The sequence below is a fragment of the Stegostoma tigrinum genome, chromosome 3, assembly GCF_030684315.1.
Source record: "Stegostoma tigrinum isolate sSteTig4 chromosome 3, sSteTig4.hap1, whole genome shotgun sequence".
Taxonomy (NCBI): domain Eukaryota; kingdom Metazoa; phylum Chordata; class Chondrichthyes; order Orectolobiformes; family Stegostomatidae; genus Stegostoma; species Stegostoma tigrinum.
The window spans coordinates 47,920,620-47,941,252 of NC_081356.1; the positions used below are offsets into that span (position 1 = coordinate 47,920,620).

General features: G+C 44.2%; 1 protein-coding gene across 14 annotated transcripts in view; it reads right to left on the minus strand.

Moving 5' to 3' along the window:
• LOC125451225 (nuclear factor 1 B-type-like) overlaps nt 1-20,633 on the minus strand; it is a 683,573-nt gene that overhangs the window by 139,426 nt on the left and 523,514 nt on the right. For all 14 annotated transcript variants that reach the window (XM_059644590.1, XM_059644588.1, XM_048528110.2 and 11 more), the window contains one exon: nt 11,855-11,969. In XM_059644590.1, coding sequence (XP_059500573.1) covers nt 11,855-11,969 — 115 coding nt within the window. The remainder of the gene's footprint in view (nt 1-11,854; nt 11,970-20,633) is intronic.

The following is a 20,633-nucleotide window of genomic DNA, read 5'->3' on the forward strand; positions in this document are numbered from 1 at the left end:
TAATCTGTTGGCTGTGGGGTCGCTTAGCTCTATCTATCACTAGCAACTTATGCTATTTGGCATGCATGTAGTCCTGCTTAGTGGCTTCACCAAGGTGACATCTTCAGGTATGCTTGGTCCTGCTCCTGGCATGCCCTCCTGCACTCTCCAGTGAACTGGCATTGATCCCCTGGCTTGATGGTAATTGTTGAATGGAGAATATGCTAGGCCATGAGATTACAGACTCAGTGGAGTATAATTCTGCTACTGTTGATAGCTTACAGCACCTTACAGGTGCCCAGTTATGTGTTGTTGGATTGAAATCTGTCCCATTTAGCACAGTGATGATGCCATACAATACAATGGAGGCTTTTCCTCAATGAGAAGATGGAGCTTCATTTCCACAAGGACTATGTGGTGATCACTCTTACCGATACTATCATGGGCAGATGCATCTGCAACTGACAGATTGGTAAGGATGAGGTCAAGTATGTTTTTCCCTCTTGATGGTTCCCTCACCACCTGCTGCAGACCCAGTCATGCATCTATGTCCTTTATAACCCGATTAGTTTGATCAGTAGTATTGCTGCCAACCACTCTTGATGGTGTATATTGAAATGCCCCACCCAGCATACATTCTGTGCCCTTTTCATCCTCAGTCCTTCCCCTAAGTGTTGTTCGAATTTATCAGCTGAAGGAGGATGGTATGTGTTAACTGGTTTTCGTACCCATGTTTAACCTGAAGCTATGAGACTTCATGCAGTCCAGAGTCTTGGTCGAGGACTTGCAGGACAACTCCCTCCTGATTGTATACCACTGGGCTGACACCTCTACTGGTGAGACAGGCTATTTCCAGGAATGGTGATGGTGGCGTCTGAGACATTGTTTTAAGGGTATGGTTCTGTGAGTATAACCCAGGCTGTTGTCTGACGAGTTTATGAGACAGCTTTCCCAATTTTGACACTAGCTCTCAGGTGTTAGTGAGGAGGATTTTGCAGGCTCAACAGGGCTGTTTCTTCCATTGTCTTTTCCGGTGCCTAGGTCGATGACAGGTGATCCACCCAGTTTCATTTCTTTGAGACTTTTGTAGCAATTGGTTCAACTGAATGGCTTGTTAGGCCATTTCAGAGGGCAATCAAGAATTAACCATATTACTGTAGTCTCCGGAGTCTCAAGTAGGCCAGACCATGTCAGGATACCAGATTTCCTTCCATGAAGGACATTAGTGAAACAGATGTTTCTATCCATCTATTGACAATGATTTCATGGTCATCAGATTTTTCTATTGCCAGCGTCTGGCCCACTTCCCTCTGAACCCTTCCTATTCATGTGCATATCCAGATGCCTTTCACATGTTGTAATTGTAACCGCGTCCATCACTTCGTTTGGCAGCTCATTCCATACATGCACCATCCTCTGCATGATAATGTTACCCTTCAGATCCCCTTAAATCCTTCCATCAACTTAACCTATGACCTAGTTTTGGACCCCTCCACCCGAGGAAAAAGACCCTATCTGTTCAGACCAACAATGCCCCTTATGATTTTATAAACTTCTATAAGGTCACCCCCCAGCCTCTGATGCTCCAGGAACAAAAGTCACAGTCTGTTCAGCCTCTCCCTATAATTCAAACTCTCCAGCACTAAACTGATTATTCAGTTTTTGAAAATTAAGCATTACAAGTACAATGAAAACAATGTATAAGAACTGCGACAAAACAGAAATTGCTGAGAAAATGCAACAGGTTTTGCAGCACCTGTGGATAGAAAGCAGAATTAATGTTTCAAGTCCAGTGGATTGGTCACACTAAATTGCCCATAGTGTCTGGGGACATGCAGGGTTAGATGAATTAGCCATAGGAAATGCAGGCTGTTGGGGGTAGAGTTGGGGGAGGGTGAGTCTTCAGGCGGACTATATGGACTCTGGGTTGAATCGCCTGCTTCCACATTGTAGGGATTCTCTATGATTCAGCTAAAGGTGAACATGGAGCCTGGAGATAGAGTACAGCAGTTAGATCGACAAAGATACAAGTATAGATATGGGTATGGGTATTGGTATGGGGAGAAGTCCCTCACACCATCAGAAATATCAACCTATACCCAGCTAAAACCAATTTTGGAGCAGGGCCACTGGAGCTGAAACATTAATTTCACTTTCTCTCCACAGATGCTGTCAGGCCTACTGAGCTTTACGAGCAATTTCTGTTTTTGTCTTTGATTTCCAGCATCTGCAGTTATTTGATTTTATTTTTGTATAAGATCAGCAACTGTCACAAAATCAGAAAGTGATTTAATATGGAAGATCCCAACAACAGAGCTGTTTATAGTGCTTATAATTTATCATAGCAGTCACATAAAGGGAACAGAGCTTTTTCAAAGAAAATTTTAAAAAAGTAAAACACCTAATTCTGCACCTCTATCTGGTGTTAGACCACAAATTGTATAAAGTTTATTTTATATCTGTAAACTAAGCTCTGAAGCAAACAGCCAGACTGAATTTCTCGACGCCAACAAGGAAACAAGCCTTAGAAATTCAATTATGTGTATGTGGCATTTTTCAAATGATCTTTGAACACGTGTATTGTGTTTGCTTCAGTAACAGAGTTCTATGAATTCTCAAAGACTAGATGCAAATGTCCCAGCTAGTGTTATCTCAAGCATTTTATCCAGAAATTTTAAATGCGCAAATTATTGATCACACCTGTTTTATTCAAAGAATTTATACAGTGTATTTTGATACAACATAAACTACTCTTTCAAAAAAGACAAAGTCAAGTCTTAGAGTACAGAAGACTTGTGCTACAGAACTTGCCGTTCCCCTAGCCAAGCTGTTCCAGTACAGTTACAACATTGGTATCTAGCCAGCAATGTGGAAAATTGCCCAAGTATTTCCTGTACACAAAAGGCAGGACAAATCCAACCTGGCCAAATGCCACCCTATCAGTAAAATGATGGAAGGCTTCATCAACTGTGCTATCAAGCAGCATCAATGCAGCAATAACCTACCCACTGATGCCCAGTTTCTGCCAGGGCCCTCAACTCCTGATCTCATTCTAGCCTTGGTTCAAACATGGACAAAACAGCTGAATTCCAGAGGTGAGGTCGGATTGACAGTCCTTGATGGCAAGGCTGCATTTGACCGAGTTTGGCATCAAGGAGACCTAGCAACACTGGAATCAATGGGTATCGGGACAAACTCTGCAGTGGTTGGAGTCGTTCCTGACACATAGGAAGATGGTTGTGGTTGTTGGAGGTCAATCATCTCAACTCCAGAACATTTCTGCAGGAATTCCTCAGGGTCGTGTCCTTGGCCCAACCATCTTCAGCTGCTTCATCAATGATCTACCCTCCATTGTAAGGTCAGAAGTGGGGATGTTTGCCAATGATTGCATGATGTTCAGTACCATTCATGACTCCCGAGACACTGAAGCAGTCCGAGTTCAAATGCAATAAGATCTGTACAATATCCAGGCTTTGGCTGACAAGTGGCAAGTGACATTCACGTCACACAAATGCTATAACCATGACCAATAACAGGCAATCTAACTACCATCAACCATCACTGAATCCCCAACTATCAACATCCTGGGGGTTATCATTGACCAGAAACTCAACTGGGCTCACCACATAAACACAGTAGCTACAACAGGAGGTCAGAAGCTAGGAATACTGCAGCTAGTAACTCATCCCCTGACTCCTTAAAGCCTGTCCACTATCTACAAGGCACAAGTCAGCAGTGTAAGTCAGCAGTGTGATGGGATACTCCCCAGTTGCCTGGATAATTGCAGCCCCAGCAACACTCAAGAAATTTGACACCATCCAAGACAAAGCAGCCCACTTGGTTGGCACTACATTCACAAGCGTCCGCTCCTTCCACTCCCTACACTCAGTAGCAGCAGTGTGTACTATCAACAACACGCACTGCAGGAATTCACCAGACATCCTCAGACAGCAGCTTCTAAACCCATGACTACTTCCATCTTGAAGGACAAAGGCAGCAGGCATATGGGAACACCACCACCTCCAAGTTCCTGTCCAAGCCACTCACCATCCTGACTTGGAAATATATCGCTGTTCCTTCACTGTCGCTGGGTCAAAATCCTGGAATTCCCTCTCTACTGGCATTGTGAGTCCACCTACAGATGGTGGACTGCAGTGGTTCAAGAAGGCAGCTCACCACCACCTTCTCAAGAGCAACATGGGATGGACAAGAAATGCTGGCTAGCCAGCGATGCCCACATCCCACAAATGAATAGAAAAAAAAGACTATATGTGATTTGAAAGAAACAATGACTGAGCAAGGAGAAAATAAGCACACACAGAGTAAAAAAAAAGAAAATGCCAGGGTAAACGGGTCTTAGACAAAAATGTAACCATCCTAGATAGTGTCTCAGCTGTAACAAGGGGTGGTCAGTGGTCAGCACACATGATTTCCTGCGTCAGGCATTACCTGAGGTATTGGCAAGCACCAAACATGGCTGAGGGCTAATTGATACCGCATCAGTGGTGGCCCAGGATTATTCCATCAGGCTTACAAATAATGCCCCATGAAGCCAGAGGCTATGGAAGGAAATCGACAAAAGAACTGGAGGATCAGAAAATCCTGAGGCCAATCACTAATTTCCCAGTATGGCCAGTGACAAAGGTCAACGGGTCTATCAACTAACAATAGACTACATAGAGCTTAACAAGATAACGTCATGGGAATGGTGGTGAGTCACAGGACCATCTTTAATGGGTAAAAACTCAAACATAAAATATTTACAATTTTTAATTTAGCCAATGGATTCTGGTTCATAACACCTGTGGAACGCCCTGCCTGCCGAAGTAGTTAACTCAGCCACATTAGGGGCATTTAAACAGTCCTTGGATAAGCATATGGACGATAATGGGATAGTGTAGGGGGATGGGCTTAGATTAGCTCACAGGTCGGCTCAACATCGAGGGCTGAAGGGCCTGTTCTGCGCTGTATTGTTCCATGCTCTATGTTCTAAAACTCCCAAAAAAAAAATCAATTTTACAGTAGGCGCAAGGACACAAGACCCATCAAGGAAACAAGATCTTTCCACAGGACAGGAAACTGGCCATTTCAGACACATTCCCCCACGACAATAATTAGAGGGGAGGGGTTGTTGGGGATATCCGAAAAGTTATGGGGCTGTGTAATTATTGCTACAACTTTCAACCCCAGTTTCACGCAACTGCAGCACCAAAACAGATGTTAGTGAAACGGGGAAAGCTCAGGACAGAAAAAATGTTGAATGGGGAATACAGTAAGAGACAGATTATGCAAAGATGAAGGCTAGACTAATGTCAGCACCAGTTCTCAACTACTGACGGTTCGACATTTACAGATTTTGATTAATATAACACATTAGTGACACAACAGCCAGAAGAGATTATAAGACCTGTAGTATATTTTATTCCCACAGCAATCCTCTTTAGTGAAGCGACTGGCTAGGTGTGTGGCTGCACTAGAATGTGTACAGTCTGCATGTGTAAACTGTCACCACACCCAGACAAATAATACTGCTCACTCAGCATAATTTAATAGTGTTATTAAACACTGTGAAATTGAAAGTAGTGTTTGACTCCAGACAGGCGGAATGAAAAGTTGCGTTACTACCCAAAGACAAGGTGGTATAGATGATAAGAAATTCAAAAGTTAACCCAGCAGACAGAACGTTATCTAAAAGGAAATACAACAGTGTCAAATGAACCTAGATCATGAGATGGAGTAGGCGTGGGTCATCTCAGATGAACTGCTTACGAAAGCAGATTTGACCCTCTGTACTGATGGATCAAGAAGGAACACATTTCACACACAGATGTGAAAATAATATGCGAGCTGCTTAGGGTGAAACAGAAATTCCACATTCCTTATTGTATGCAAAGTTCAGGAATTGCAGAATGCATGAACCACATCTTAAAAAGATGCTATTGGAATGCAATTACAGTAACTAGTAGGGGATGGGTGAATGTGCTCCAATGCGGCTGAGGGGTCTCCCCAACAGGACAATATGGTAAATCCCTTGTGAGTTGATGAACAGAAGGGCTATGCGCATGCCTGAAGGCACAACCATTGGAAACGAGGCTATCGGACCTATAAGAAATAAAATTTTTGAAAGACTATATTAAATAATTAGATGGATAGCTAAAGGAATTACAACAGGAAGTGAGGACTAACAGGATGTGAAGGACCAACAGGCTATTAAGGATTTGGAAGGGATGACAAAAGGAAAACTCATTTCACTACCAGCTAAGATCAGGGATGTGGTGTTTAGTCAAACCATCCCTAGGCAAATACGTCTTGTCTCAAAATGGGCTGGGCCATACAAAATTATTTTGATGAGTGATTTATGTGCCTGTGTTGACATGATGGGAAAAGGTAGGTGGAAACATTGGTCGTAATTTAAAAAAAAATGTAAGTAAGGAAGGCTGAATTTGAGGGCAGAAACGGGAAAATGACAACAGTCTGTACACAAACAGAAGTTGCTGGAAAAGCTCAACAGATCTGGCAGCATCTGTGAAAATAAAAAAATCAGAGCTAACGTTTCGGGGCTGGTGACCCTTTGTTCGAGGAACATAACTCTGATTTTTTTCACAGATGCTGCCAGACGTTTTGAGCTTTTCCAGCAACTTCAGCTTCAGTTTTTAACAAACAGTCCATGCTGAATTAGCCTTAGGAGGCTTAGGCTTAGGCGTCATTTTTATCTAGGGGATTGGTCATATGAAGGACAAAGGAGCAACCTCAACTATGGGAGGGTCATCTTGTTCAGCTAATAAGGAAGGGTGCAATGGAGAAAACTATCGCAAATAAACAACCTAACTGCTGGTGATTTTCAGAAGGATGTTTAATTACAAAACTAATAATAATCAGCTAACCTCCATGCCAAAATGGGAAGAGGGTTGGTGTCAATAACTATTAGCAGAGTCCTGACTAGCACAGCCAACAACATACAAAATATAAACCATGAAGGTGCAGCCAGCATGTGATCAAATTACAAAAATGTTTGGCGATGAATATTTTGTAAAAGAAGCTTTAAACTACACAACAGAAAGGCTGATGTTCTTCAAATGTGGCACCAAGCTTATGCAATTATCCACTGAGAGATCAAGAGGGCCTAGGGCAGAATTTAAATGTGGCAATGGAACGCCAATGGAAAAATGAGGATCCAATCCGCTTCCAGATTAGCAGTGGTTCTGATGGACACAGATATGTGCATCAGATCCATGTACAATGTGTGAGGGATTTTTACAATCTACATTTGTACCTTGAGAGTTCAGATACAAGGGTCATTATGCTGGTGGAGAGGATGGTAGATACGTCATATTGGACCTTAAGGTCTAAATAGGGCTTAAACAGAATTGACAATGGCAGACAACACCATCACGCAATCACAGGACACAACAACATCCCAGAGACTATTTTGACCAGTCATAGTCCGTGGACCACGAAATGAACTGGAACTGTATACGAATGATGAAGTGTTATATGATAATGTTAAATATGAAATTGTATCTGCAGTTGTGAACTTGACAGGAATACAAATGGCTGAGTATTGAAGTAACCTAGTATCCCTATAAAAATTATACAAGTACTGAGTAAGACTGTGATTAATCAGGGGGCCAATGTCTGGGCACTACGAGATTTAAGGGCCACGCTTTTTTCCACCACCAGTAGCAAGTCATAGAGTCATACAGCATGGAAACAGACCCTTCAGTCCAAACAGGCCATGCCGAATGTAATCCCAAACTAAACAAGACCCACTTGCCTGCTCCTGGCCCATATCCCTCCTAACCTTTCCTACTCATGTGCCAATCCAAATGTCTTTTAAACGTTGTAATTGTACCCGCTTCCACCACTTCCTCCAAAAGTTCATTCCATATGCAAACCACCTTCTGTGAAAAAAAATTCTCTCAGATCTTTTTTGAATCTCTCTTCTCTCACCTTAAAAATGTGCCCCCTAGTCTTGAAATCCTCCATCCCAACTCTATTGATGTGTCTAATTATTTGACAAATGTCTATTAGCTCACCTCTCAACCTCTTACACTCCAGTGAAAAAAGTCCCAGCCTATCCGACCTTTCTATATAACTCAGACCTTTCATACCTGGCAGCTTCCTGGTAAATCTCTTCTGAATCTTTCCAGCTTGACAGTATCCTTCCTATACCAGGTGAACATAGGGACTTCTCTAGTACATTCTACAAATTGGCTCTAAGGTTATGAATTTTAAGGGGATCATAAGATAGTTGCTCGTAGTGGCAGAGAAGGAAAGTGAAACAGCGGTGGCTCTAAGATGCAAGACTGTGAGATCCCTACTGAATTTCACACATGTATAGGGGCCCATGTTAAGATCATTAATTGCATAATTGAAAGGGAAGAACAAGAGGACAGTACCCAAAGTGTCCTGCTGCGCCACATTTACAGGCGGTTAAATGATCAGGCAATTAAGACACAACCTGGCTCTGATTCAAAGTCAGGGATGAAGCAGACTGGATTAACTATACGCGGTTGTGGAGGATAGCCAAGAGCCAACTCCCAGTGCTATTGGACTTATGTAAGTGATGAACATAGGAAAAACAAGGCGTGTCTCAGTCAACACCTCCAACACACTCCATGATATCTTACAGCAATATGAGGAGTCAAAGTGGGCCCCAGTGTCCCATTTTCTTGAAAGACTGACCAAGATTAAAAAGACAGCTTGTGAATTGAAATGCAACAGCATTATGTGCAACAAACAGAACTGTTAGAAAAATTTAAAAAAACTAATACAGAAGATCATTTATGCACCTGACAAAGTGAAAGCATTGGACTATGGGCTAGATGTAGATATACATGCTGGATAAGAATAATCTCTCGCGTACTCATTGCAGTTCAGCCAGTGTTACCATTAGCATGGGAAATTACAGCATATTGCAGACGTAGAAGGAAAGCTCTTTATCACCAAACTAAAATAATGTTAAAAGAACAACAGTTGCTGCGACAGGACACAATATTAATACAGTCTCAGCATCCTGTATTGGTAATCGCACATTACTGGAAAGACAGGAGTCTCGGGTGTCAGGAAGCTTAAAATCTGGAGAGAAGTCATGGCCCAAGGGCTTCTCTCTGATCGCTACCATGAAGCCATGACAGAACAGTAGAACGCTGGTTAATTGGACAGCATAACCTAACAGCTGTGCACCCAAACGGGGGGACTGATGTGCAAAATTTTACAGTGCCAGTCAGGACCAGCAGCTAGGGTGTCAAAGCATACACAAATAATGGTACAGGTGACTCAGTTAAGAAATGGGAGACAAACAAACAATGCACAGGATAATCTTTTATGCAGAATACTGTTTCACTATCTCCAAAAGGAGAATATCAAGTCTCTGAAATACAATTTTTATACAGGAGCACAATTATCAGCCCACCAGAAACCAGTGCTGGGGCCTTTGCCTATTTAATACCATTGAATTGTAGTGAAATATATATAGATAATGCTCATTTGAACCTTGGTGGAGAAGCACCTACTCTTTACAGTCTTGGCTCTCTGCATGTGTAATAAAGACACTACCTGAATAGTGCAACTGGATTTTGAGTGCTGAAATATTATAACAGAGCAATTCTTGGGCCTTTCATTGATTTTTGCTATGTCTACACTTTTTAATCATGAATTATGAATCTGTAATTTGGGACATTTGATTTTATCTGATAGTTTAATCTTAAAGATCAGTTTTTCAAGATCTTAAACATCACAATAATGTATGTGTTAACACAGTGTGGAGCTGGAAGAACACAGCAGGCCAGGCAGATTCAGGGGGGCAGGCAAGCTGACGTTTTGGGTTGGGACACGTCTTCAGAAATGGAGGAAGGGGAAGGGTGCTCTGTAATAAATAGAAAGAGGAGAGGTGGGGTTGGGGAAGGTAGGGGGGATGGTGACAGGTGAGTGCAGGTAGGCAGTGGTGGGGATTGGTCAGTGAGGTTGGAGGAGCGGATAGATGGGAGAGAAGACGGACAGATCAAGGAGGCAGGAATGAGAGGGAACTAGGTAGAAGAGAAGATAGATTGGTCAAGGAAGTGGGGATGAGAGGGATATAGGTAGGAGAGAAGACAGACGGATCAAAGAGGTGGGGATGAGAGGGAGGATTGGTCATGGGATGAGGCCGGGGGTTTGGGGAGATTTTGAAGCTAGTAATGTCCACATTGAAACTCTTGGGTTGTGGTCTACCAGGGCAGAATATAAGGTGCTGCTCCTCCAGTTTCTGGGTAGCATCTTTGGAGGAGGATCAGGACGGACATGTCGTCCAAGGAGTGGGAGGGGAGTTGGAGTGGTTCGCGACTGGAAGGTGTTGTCATTTATTGTGTACTGAGTGCAGGCACTCTACAAAGCAATCTCCGAGCCTCCATTTGGTCTCACTGATGCACAGGAGGCCACATTTGGAGCAGTGGATGCAATAGTTCGCATTAGCGGATATGCAAGTGAGACCAGGTTTGTCTTCTCTCCCATCTATCTGCTCCTCCCACTTCACTGACCAGTCCCCAACATTGTTTATCTGCACTCACTTGTCATCTTCCCACCTACCTTCCCCAGCCCCTCTTATCCCTGCTACCTTGACCTGCCCGTCTTCTCTCCTACCCATCTCTCTCTCATCATGTCCATCATGGGCCTCCTGCAGTGCCACAATGACGCCACCCGAAGGTTGCAGGAACAGCAACTCATTTTCCGCTTGGGAACCCTGCAGCCCAATGGTATCAATGTGGACTTCACCAGCTTCAAAATCTCCCCTTCCCCCACTGCATCCCAAAACCAGCCAGTTCTTCCCCTCCCTACACTCCACCACACAACCAGCCCAGCTCTTCCCCTCCCCCCACTGCATCCCAAAACCAGCCCCGCCTGTCTCTGCCTCTCTAACCTGTTCTTCCTCCTACCCATCCCTTCCTCTCACCCCAAGCCGCACCTCCATTTTCTATCTAGTAACCTCATTCCACCTCCTTGACCTGTCCGTCTTCCCTGGACTGACCTATCCCCTCCCTACCTCCCCACCTATACTCTCCTCTCCACCTATCTTCTTTTCTCTCCATCTTCGGTCCGCCTCCCCCTCTCTCCCTATTTATTCCAGAACCCTCACCCATCCCCCTCTCTGATGAAGGGTCTAGGCCCGAAACGTTCGCTTTTGTGCTCCTGAGATGCTGCTTGGCCTGCTGTGTTCATCCAGCTTCACACTTTATTATCTCTCTCATCGCTGTCTCCTGGATCTGTCCGTCTTCTCCCACCTCACTGACTAATCCCCATCACTGCCTACCTGCACTCAACTATCACTATCCCACCTACGTTCCCCAGGCCCACCCCTCCTCTCTCTATTTATTTCAGAGCCCCCTTACTCCTCCTCCATTTCTGAAGAAGGGTCCTGATCCCAAACATTAACTTTCCTGCTCCTCTGACACTGCCTGGCCTGCTGTGTTCCTCCAGCTCCGCACAGTGTTATCTCTGACTCTAGCATCAGCAGTTCTTACTATCTCTGATAATGTATGTGTGTTCTTTCATTAAGGTTTGTGTGCAATTCAGTGTATCTTCTTCACATCTCTTGTGTCTTCACATCAGTCTTTTGACACCAGGCATCACAGATGGCATCTCTGTGGTGCAAAAACCCAAATTACTGGGTCCATACTGAGCTCTAAATTGAAAATGACTACAATGATAAATATTTTACATTCCAGAGTATTAAAACAGTATTATAAAGATAGGAAATGTACTATATGCCCAAAGTATTCTGATGTACGTTATGCTTTAGTCAATTCTTATTAAGAAACATCAATGTACAAAACATTTGCTTTTTCACAAGGCAATACTTCAGGCATTGTTGATTAAATCATTAAATGAAAACAATTACCTGCCTGGTGGAGAGGACAATGATCTCTGTAGTCCAGAGTTTATGTCGTGGTAGAATGGTTGGCTTTGAATTTCTGCAAGGTTGTAACTAATCCCAGTTCCTTGAGTTATAGCCGCTGAAAATACATAATGTATTTATTTGGTAAGACTTCAAAATGGTTGGAATACAATTATTTATTGAAGGAGAAAGGTTAAAACAGACAATTACTGAATGATGACTAATTTTAGAAAAATGCAATTTAATCATTGAAATTCTATGAAATAATTTGTAAGCATTCCTGGAAAATTTGCCAAAAATATGTACGTGTTAAGATACTTGCAGCTTTCCCCTTTTATTTCTGAAGGTTTTGATAGCTCATACAATTGCAAAGGTAGTAGCAGTTCTCATCAAGGTCACTTTTATCCTCTATTATTCCAATTTCACTCCGCCTAGAACTGTTTGAAAATCTCCATTTAAACTTCAGACACTGGATAGCTCTGATGAACCTAAGTAGATTGTTACTTGGGAAAACATTGACTCTTAAAATACATGGTATAACTCATGAGTAACTATTAAGCCGACCCCATATTCCTCTCACACAGCATAAATTACACCTTCCCAGACCCCTTACACCTGCCAGACTGAATTAAACATTCACCAACCGCGGCCCCCCCACCCTCAGGACCTGTATCATCACACCCACCACAACCTGACATGGCACATCAGCCTTATGCCAGACCCAAACCAATTTACCCCTCTACTCACTTGGCACTGTGTCCCCTACTTGTCTAGCACCCTACATAACTAAACCTTTCTTCTTACTCATACGGCATCTTATCTGTGGCATCCTATCTTCGCCCCAGCTGACTTGGCACCCTATCTGGCAAAGCATCCTATCTATTTGGCACTTAACACTGCACATCTGGCACATACCCACCACATCATTCTATCCTAGACACTCTCCCCATTTACAGCTGAAACACTATTTACATGGCCAACTATTCCCTCTACCCAATGGCACCCTACCCTTACAGAACCCAACATTACACCTACCTTAGATAATAAAATGTGAGACTGGATGAACACAGCAGGCACAGCAGCATCTCAGGAGCACAAAAGCTGATGTTTCGGGCCTAGACCCTTCATCAGAGAGAGGGATGGGGTGAGGGTTCTGGAATCAATAGGGAGAGAAAGGGAGGCGGACCGAAGATGGAGAGAAAAGAAGATAGGTGGAGAGGAGAGTATAGGTGGGGAGGTAGGGAGGGGATAGGTCAGTCCAGGGAAGACGACAAGGTCAAGGAGGTGGGATGAGGTTAGTAGGTAGGAGATGGAGGTGTGGCTTGGGGTGGGAGGAAGGGATGGGTGAGAGGAAGAACAGGTTAGGGAGGCAGAGACAGGTTGGACTGGTTTTGGGATGCAGTGGGTGGGGGGGAAGAGCTGGGCTGGTTGTGTGGTGCAGTGGGGGGAGGGGACGAACTGGGCTGGTTTTGGGATGCGGTTGGGGAAGGGGAGATTTTGAAGTTGGTGAAGTCCACATTGATACCATTGGGATACAGGGTTCCCAAGCGGAATATGAGTTGCTGTTCCTGCAACCTTCGGGTGGCATCATTGTGGCACTGCAGGAGGCCCATGATGGACATGTCATCTAAAGAATGGGAGGGGGAGTGGAAATGGTTTGCGACTGGGAGGTGCAGTTGTTTATTGCGAACTGAGCGGAAGTGTTCTGCAAAGCGGTCCCCAAGCCTCCGCTTGGTTTCCCTAATGTAGAGGAGGCCACACCGAGTACAATGGATACAGTATACCACATTGGCAGATGTGCAGGTGAACCTCTGCTTAATGTGGAAAGTCATCTTGGGGCCTGGGATAGGGGTGAGGGAGGAGGTGTGGGGGCAAGTGTAGCATTTCCTGCGGTTGCAGGGGAAGGTACCAGGTGTGGTGGGGTTGGAGGGCAGTGTGGAGCGAACAAGGGAGTCACGGAGAGAGTGGTGTCTCCGGAAAGCAGACAGGGGTGGGGATGGAAAAATGTCTTGGGTGGTGGGGTCGGATTGTAGATGGCGGAAGTGTCGGAGGATGATGCGTTGTATCCGGAGGTTGGTGGGATGGTGTGTGAGTACGAGGGGGATCCTCTTTGGGCGGTTGTGGCGGGGGCGGGGTGTGAGGGATGTGTTGCAGGAAATACGGGAGACGCGGTCAAGGGGCGTTCTCGACCACTGTGGGGGGAAGGTTGCGGTCCTTGAAGAACTTGGACATCTGGGATGTGTGGGAGTGGAATGCCTCATCGTGGGAGCAGATGCGGCGGAGGCAGAGGAATTGGGAATAGGGGATGGAATTTTTGCAGGAGGGTGGGTGGGAGGAGGTGTATTCTAGGTAGCTGTGGGAGTCGGTGGGCTTGAAATGGACATCAGTTACAAGCTGGTTGCCTGAGATGGAGACTGAGAGATCCAGGAAAGTGAGGGATGTGCTGGAGATGGCCCAGGTGAACTGAAGGTTGGGGTGGAAGATGTTGGTAAAGTGGATGAACTGTTCGAGCTCCTCTGGGGAGCAAGAGGTGGCGCCGATACAGTCATCAATGTAACAGAGGAAGAGGTGGGGTTTGGGGCCTGTGTAGGTGTGGAAGAGGGACTGTTCCATGTAACCTACAAAGAGGCAGGCAGAGACAGGTTGGACTGGTTTTGGGATGCAGTGGGTCGGGGGGAAGAGCTGGGCTGGTTGTGTGGTGCAGTGGGGGGAGGGGACGAGCTGGGCTGGGGTGGAAGTTGTTGGTGAAGTGGATGAATTGTTTGAGCTCCTCTGGGGAGCAAGAGGCGGCGCCATTTCCACTCCCCCTCCCATTCTTTAGATGACATGTCCATCATGGGCCTCCTGCAGTGCCACAATGATGCCACCCGAAGGTTGCAGGAACAGCAACTCATATTCCGCCTGGGAACCCTGCAACCCAATAGAATCAATGTGGACTTCACGAGCTTCAAAATCTCCCCTTCCCCCACCGCATCCCAAAACCAGCCCAGTTCGTCCCCTCCTCCCACTGCACCATCAACCAGCCCAGCTCTTCCCCCCCACCCACTGCATCCCAAAACCAGTCCAACCCGTCTCTGCCTCCCTAACCTGTTCTTCGTCTCACCCATCCCTTCCTCCCACCCCAAGCCGCACCTCCATCTCCTACCTACTAACCTCATCCCACCTCCTTGACCTGTCCGTCTTCCCTGGACTGACCTATCCCCTCCCTACCTCCCCACCTATACTCTCCTCTCCACCTATCTTCTTTTCTCTCCATCTTCGGTCCGCCTCCCCCTCTCTCCCTATTTATTCCAGAACCCTCACCCCATCCCCCTCTCTGATGAAGGGTCTAGGCCCGAAACATCCGCTTTTGTGCTCCTGAGATGCTGCTGGGCCTGCTGTGTTCATCCAGCCTCACATTTTATTATCTTGGATTCTCCAGCATCTGCAGTTCCCATTATCACTATTGCACCTACCTTATATACTTGCTGTTTAACAGCAACTGTCAATGAGGCTGTTTGGGCCTTAAAATGTCAAAAAAAAACAGCAACTGACTGCTGTGAAATGGTTTGCCTTCCTCGAACAAGTCTATGGTACAAGAGAACTGTCAGAATAGAAGTATGGAAAATCTGACTGCATACCTGATTCAACCAGAAATTTGGAATAATCTTATACTCTCTCTCCAGAGGACTTGTTTATTTACTCTTTTCCTTTTATATGCCTGTAGAAATTTTTACAGTTTGTTTTTAACTTTCTGGTTAGCTTTCTCTAGAACTCTTATCCTTCTTTGCTGTTCTTCAAACATAATCACCTTCAAAATGATGCAAAAGCAGTTCTTTAAGTTATGTCCAATTTTCTGACTTGGCATGCATCTTTGCAGAATGAAATACCTTTTCTTTCAATTTCAGGCTATTTTTAAATTCCTTAGTTAGATTTGTGTCCTTTCCTTGGAATCGTTTTTTTTCTTCTCACTGGAAGATACTTTTTCTGACAAATCTGAAGTACCCCCTTAAATATCTACCACTGTATCTCTAATCCATAACCTAATCTCCCGATTCACTTTCGCCTGCTCCAGCTTCATGACTGCCCGACTTAAGTTGAGAACACCAGTGTCAGATCCACTCTTCTCTCTCAGTTGGATGTGACTATCTACTAGACTTTCATATTTTTTCTAAAGTGTAGTGACCTAGAATTGCATGCAGTACTGCAGTTGTGGGATAATCACGGCCTCATGAAGATTCTCTATGACTTGCCAATGTTATTATATCAATATTTCTATTTATGAAGTCCAAAATTACAGTCAACTTTTATTCTTCCCTACCAACAACTCACAACTCCTCATTTCCCTTCATACTCTTTGGAATTGTGCCATTTCATTGATATTGCCTCTCCCTATTCCTCCTTCCAAAAAGTATCACATACTTCTCTGCCAAATAACCAGGTTGAGGGAGCAATGAACATATCAGATGATAACTCTGCTTCACTGTTCAGGTACAGAGAAGTATGTTAGCGGGGAAAAGCTAACAGGAAAGTGGTAACGAAATTAAATATGATAAATCGACAAAGAACCTTAAGAATTTGTTCAAAGTAGAAAGACAGTGGTCAAATGCTGCATTGAGTACTGAGCAAAACATCAGATATTCTGAGGGAACAAGATAGTTAACAAGGTAACAGCTCTGGTCCCAAATGGAGAAATTGATAACCTAATTAGTCAGTCAACTGAATGTTGGTATTGCAAATACTTCTACAGACCATAAAAAAGTTCAAAAATAAGAGCTGCTAAGAAATTCTTTTAGTAATGAATGAGGAGAATGTGGTAGTATCGCTAGGAAGCTGATAACAAAATAAAAAGGAAATACTAGTAGGTAATGGATGTTTATGGTATGGAACAGTCAGCATTAGAACTTGTACTCTTCACAATATACATTTGCAATCTTCAGTTGACTATCGTAATAACACTATTAAAAATTTCAGAAGACGCAGAAGCAGGCACTCTTGTTAACCATATGAAGGATCATGTGAAATGTCATTAGGATATGAGTAAGTTAGTAGATTGGGTGGCTCAATATCAGAAAAAATTTAATGCAGCGCATGCCAGGGAGCCTAAGTAGTATGACGGACCAGATCAGACCGAAGCTTAACTTCAATGGGAATTCAGCCTTACAGGAAGTTGACATTGGTGTGTGGTTGGACATGAGTACTTTCTTAATAATTGACTTTTATGTAGTGAAGTGGCCGTACAGGAAGCCTTGTGACTTACATCGAGTGGGATATGTGGAGGATCGAGGATCCTTAGGCTATTCAGGGGCAGCATATTTACATTATGTGCTACAAAACTGAATCTCTGCAGATGATTCCCATGTTGGAGCTGTAATTGATCACATGTGTGAGAGTGCCTGAGTACAGTCTGGATCATACTCTGCAGAATATGTCACCCAAGAACAAAAAATTGTCTAGCACAAGAACAGGCCCTTGGCCAACTATATCTGCACCAAACATGATACCATTATAAACTAATCTCATCTGCCTGCACACGACCCCTATCCCTCTGTTCCATCCTGGTTGATGTGTGGGTCAAAATACTTCTTAAATATTGCTACCATGTCTGCCTGTACGAATTCCCCGGAAACACATTTTAGGTACCGACCACACTCTGGCTAAAAACTTTCCTTGCAAATTGCCTGTAAAATTTTACCCTCTCACCTTAAATCTGTGCTTATAATAGTTGACACTACCACAGTGGGAAAAAGACTCTACCCTCTCCATGCCACTTATAATTTTATATATTTTTATCAGGTCTCCTCAGCCTGCGAGACTCTAGTGAAAAATATCCAAGTTTGTGTGATCCCTCCTTATAGCTAATGCACTCTAATCCAGATGACATCCTCTTAAACCTCTTTTGCACCATCTCCAAAACCTCTGCATCCTTCCTATAGTGTGGCTACTAGAACTGTGTACGGTACTCTAAATGTGGCCTGACTAAAGTCTTATACAGCTGCAACATGACTCACTAAATTTTATCCTCAATGCCCTGACTGGTGAAAGCAAGCATGCTTTTCATTTTCTGACCACTTTATTGACAGGTATTGCCACTTTCAGGGAGTTATGGACTCCCATCCCGGGATCCCTCTGTATAACAATGCTCCAAAGGGTCATGCCATTTACTGTATACTTTCCTCTTGCATTTGACCTTCCAAAATGCATTACCTCACACTGGTACAGATTAAACTCCATCTGCCATTTTTCTGCCTAACTGGTCTTTATCCTGAAGTATGCTGTTTGTGATAACTTTTCTCACTATCTACAACTTCACCAACTTTCGTGTCATCTGCAAACATATAATTAGACCATTTACATCTTCATCCAAATCATTCATATATATGACAAACAACAGAGGTCTCAGTACTCAGCAATAGTCAGAACTGCCGATGCTAGAGTCAGAGATAACGCAACTGGGCATGGGACACTACAGCCCAGTGGCCTAAATGTGGATTTTACATTTCAAAATGTCTCCACCCCCAACCTCATCCCATGACCAACCCTCCCTCTCATCCCTGCCTCCTTGATCTGACACAACCTGTCCATCTTCTCTCTCACCTATCCGCTCCTCCCATCTCACTGGCCAATCCCCACCACTCCCTCCTCACACTCACCCGTCACCATCCCACCTGCCTACACCAGCCCCACCCCTCCTCTCTCTATTTATTTCTGATCTCCCTTCCTGCTCTACCTTTTCTGCAGAAGGGTCCTGAAGGAAAACATCAACTTTCCTGCTCCTCTGATGCTGCCTGGCCTGCTGTGTTCCTCCAGCCCCACACTGAGGTCCCAGTACTGATCTTTGCGGAACACAACCAGTCAAGGATTGTTAATCAGAAAAACACTCCACTACAACTACCCTTTGTCTTCTATGACCAAACCAATTTTGTACCCAACTTGCCAGTTCACCATGTTACTTAATCTCCTGGAACTAGCCCACCATGATAGACTTTGTCAAATGTGGTGAAGACGTGGTGGATATGTGACTACAGAATTAGTTTTTAAAAGGTTATTCTGTCATGGGATGTACGGTCATCTTAAGTGTCCTTGGGCTGAGTGGCCTGCTAGCCCATTGAAGAAGGCAGTTATGAGTCAACAACTTTGCTGTGCATCTGGAGTCACATGTAGGCAAGACCAAGTAAGGATGACAGATTTCTTTCCTTGAAGAATGTCAGTGAATTAGATGAAATTTTACAACAATCCATTGTAGCAGACATGGTCAATATTGCTCAGGCCATTTTCACATTCCAGGCTAATATTAAAGCATACCAGCTATCATAGCAGTATTTGAGCCCATGTTCCCAGCTTATTTGGTTGGACCTCTAGTCCAGTGACTTTACCACTGTGTCCTCCTAAAGGCAGGAATCTTGCAGCAGAAATACACAAGTGACTGTCTGAAGGGGCAATAAGCAACTCAGAGATCCATGAAACCTCTTGAGTTCTATAGATTTTCCTAAGAGATCTTTAATGAGAAACAAAGACCGTGCCGCAAAGGAGAGAGACCTGGAACTGTGAAGCAGGGGACTACTAATGCAATGAAAGACTCTTGAACTGGGAAAAAAAAACAAGATTAAGTTTTAAGATAACAAGGTGTAGAGCTGGATGAACAAAGCAGGTGAAGCAGCATCAGAGGAGCAGGAAAGCTAACGTTTCAGGTCCAGACCCTTTGGTTGTGGAATCTATAGAGTTTTAAATACTCGGCACTTTTAGATGGTGACTGAGAAGTATATTACCTCCATGGTGAAGACATATCACAAAAGCAGGTAGAAAAAATATCTGGAAAGGGTAAGAGATCATTGAGAAAATTATAGTATATTTGAGCTTTTGGACAGTATGCCTAAGGATTAAAAAGGGAAATAATGTACATTAATAACAAACTCTCAACAACCTAAGGACATCCTTAAAATACTTTACATTCAGTGAAGTGTTCACACTAAATGAAAAAGCAATTTACTTGTAGCTCTTTAAACTTAGTATACAATATTTAACAGTCAACATATGGCTTTTTTTAAAACAATTGAGTGACCAATTGGGTGATGGCTGTGCTTAATTTGCAAGTTTTGCCTCAAATGAGAGGTAAATTAAATTTTTGCCCTTTTAAATCTCTGGTTCTCTCCCACTCTAACCTCAGTATTCTCCATTCTTTAGAGATAATGGGAGCTGCAGATGCTGGAGAATCCAAGATAAAAAAGTGTGGGGCTGGATGAACACAGTAGGCCAAGCAGCATCTCAGGAGCACAAAAGCTGATGTTTCGGGCCTAGACCTTTCATCAGAGAGGGGGATGGGGAGAGGGAAACCAAGCGCAGGCTTGGGGACCGCTTTGCAGAACACCTCCGCTCAGTCCGCAACAAACAACTGCACCTCCCAGTTGCAAACCATTTCAACTCCCCGCCCCATTCCTCAGACGACATGTCCATCATGGGCCTCCTGCAGTGCCACAATGATGCTACCCGAAGATTGCAGGAACAGCAACTCATATTCTGCTTGGGAACCCTGCAGCCCAATGGTATCAATGTGGACTTCACGAGCTTCAAAATCTCCCCTTCCCCCACTGCATCCCAAAACCAGCCCAGTTCTTCCCCTCCCCCCACTGCATCACAAAACCAGCACCTCCATTTCCTACCTACCACCTCATCCCGCCTCCTTGACCTGTTCATCTTCCCTGGACTGACCTATCCCCTCCCTACCTCCTCACCTATACTCTCCTCTGTACCTATTTTGTTTTCTCTCCATCTTTGGTCCACCTCCCCCTCTCTCCCTATTTAT